Genomic DNA, 1,262 nt, shown 5'->3' with positions numbered 1-1,262 from the left:
ACACTGTATTTATGAATGCTAATGTTTGTAGATATGGTGGGAGTTTCAACACTTAATAGCTTCTCCTGGAAATACAGACATATAAATACCATTTTCTTTCCTGTCCATAACAGAATCGAAACTTGTTCTAAAATCAATAAATTGTCCCCACAACCCCGCCTACCGATGACGTAATAGGACAAAAAAATAATAGAGACATAAGAAAATTCCAATTCTTACAGCTTGACATTTTGTTTTGATAATATTCATATTTCTGTCGAAAAAACTGCCAAATACCTCTTTTCTTTTATCATACTTAATGGTTATACAACAGTATACCATTGGGATCCTACACCTCTATATATATCAGTTACCCTTCTATTATATAAAAGAAAATGGGTATATAACGTCTCATTCATGACGTCATTTGCTCTCGGCCAATCACATTACAGGAGAGATGGGCAAGGCAACCAATCACAGCGCGTCGTCGGCAGCCTCACTGGGTCCCAATCCGTGTGAATCTGCCGGAAAATCAGCTGTTTCTTCTTGTGTTTGTTTGGGGAGGAAATATTATGTGTGCTTTGGGGAAGAAAGAGAGAAAATACAGGACTTAGACGCCATGACTGATAAGGAGATGGCACGTGAGTTGTATTGTGGTTTATGTAAATTAGGGAAAGTAAATAGGTTACATATTAAGTTGTCTCTACCTCGTTATTGTTTTTGCTTCTGTTTGCATGCATTTTTTTCCATCTCCCACACTCACCTTTTCTGTTGTATTCACATTTTATTGATATATAACCATGATTTTCGTTCAGTAGGATGTCTTATACATGGTCACGATGGAAAGAAATAACAAATAATGTACCTGGAAGTTGCATTTAGTCAATAATTGACTTTTTTTTTTAGATTTTTCTATTCTCGAAGACTACTTGGTAAAGGTACCTCATTTTAATCCATACCCTCAAAACAATTAATTACAGATAGTGGATTATCACTGGATTAGTAGTATTGTCATCAAAACCAATTCAGAACCAAACTTATCCTATTAATTTTGTCAACCAGTGTTGTGTTTGTGTGTTTGCGTATATGTGTATACATAGGTAAAATTTTGGTTTATTGTATCAGTGGTTTAGTGTAGAACAAATATAGGAATTGATAAATCCATTAATTATGGTGCTTATCTATTACAAATAATGATTTATGTTATACTATTATAATTTATGCACAAATAAAGGCACTATCCTTATGCATTGCGCTCCAGCAATGGCCACCACACACACCAC

At 34.6% G+C, this 1,262-nt stretch overlaps 1 protein-coding gene across 1 annotated transcript in view; it reads left to right on the top strand.

Annotated features, from left to right (window-relative positions):
- Positions 1-480: 480 nt before the first annotated feature.
- The window catches only part of LOC119591446 (3-hydroxy-3-methylglutaryl-coenzyme A reductase-like), a gene marked incomplete in the record, with an annotated part of 71,751 nt that continues 70,969 nt past the window's right edge, over positions 481-1,262 (top strand). The window contains 1 exon segment of the mRNA XM_037940187.1: positions 481-620. Coding sequence (XP_037796115.1) covers positions 599-620 — 22 coding nt within the window.

This window comes from Penaeus monodon, chromosome 28 (genome assembly GCF_015228065.2).
Source record: "Penaeus monodon isolate SGIC_2016 chromosome 28, NSTDA_Pmon_1, whole genome shotgun sequence".
Taxonomy (NCBI): Eukaryota; Metazoa; Arthropoda; class Malacostraca; order Decapoda; family Penaeidae; genus Penaeus; species Penaeus monodon.
The sequence above is the reverse complement of the archived record's forward strand: the minus strand, read 5'-3'. Positions and strand labels throughout refer to the sequence as shown.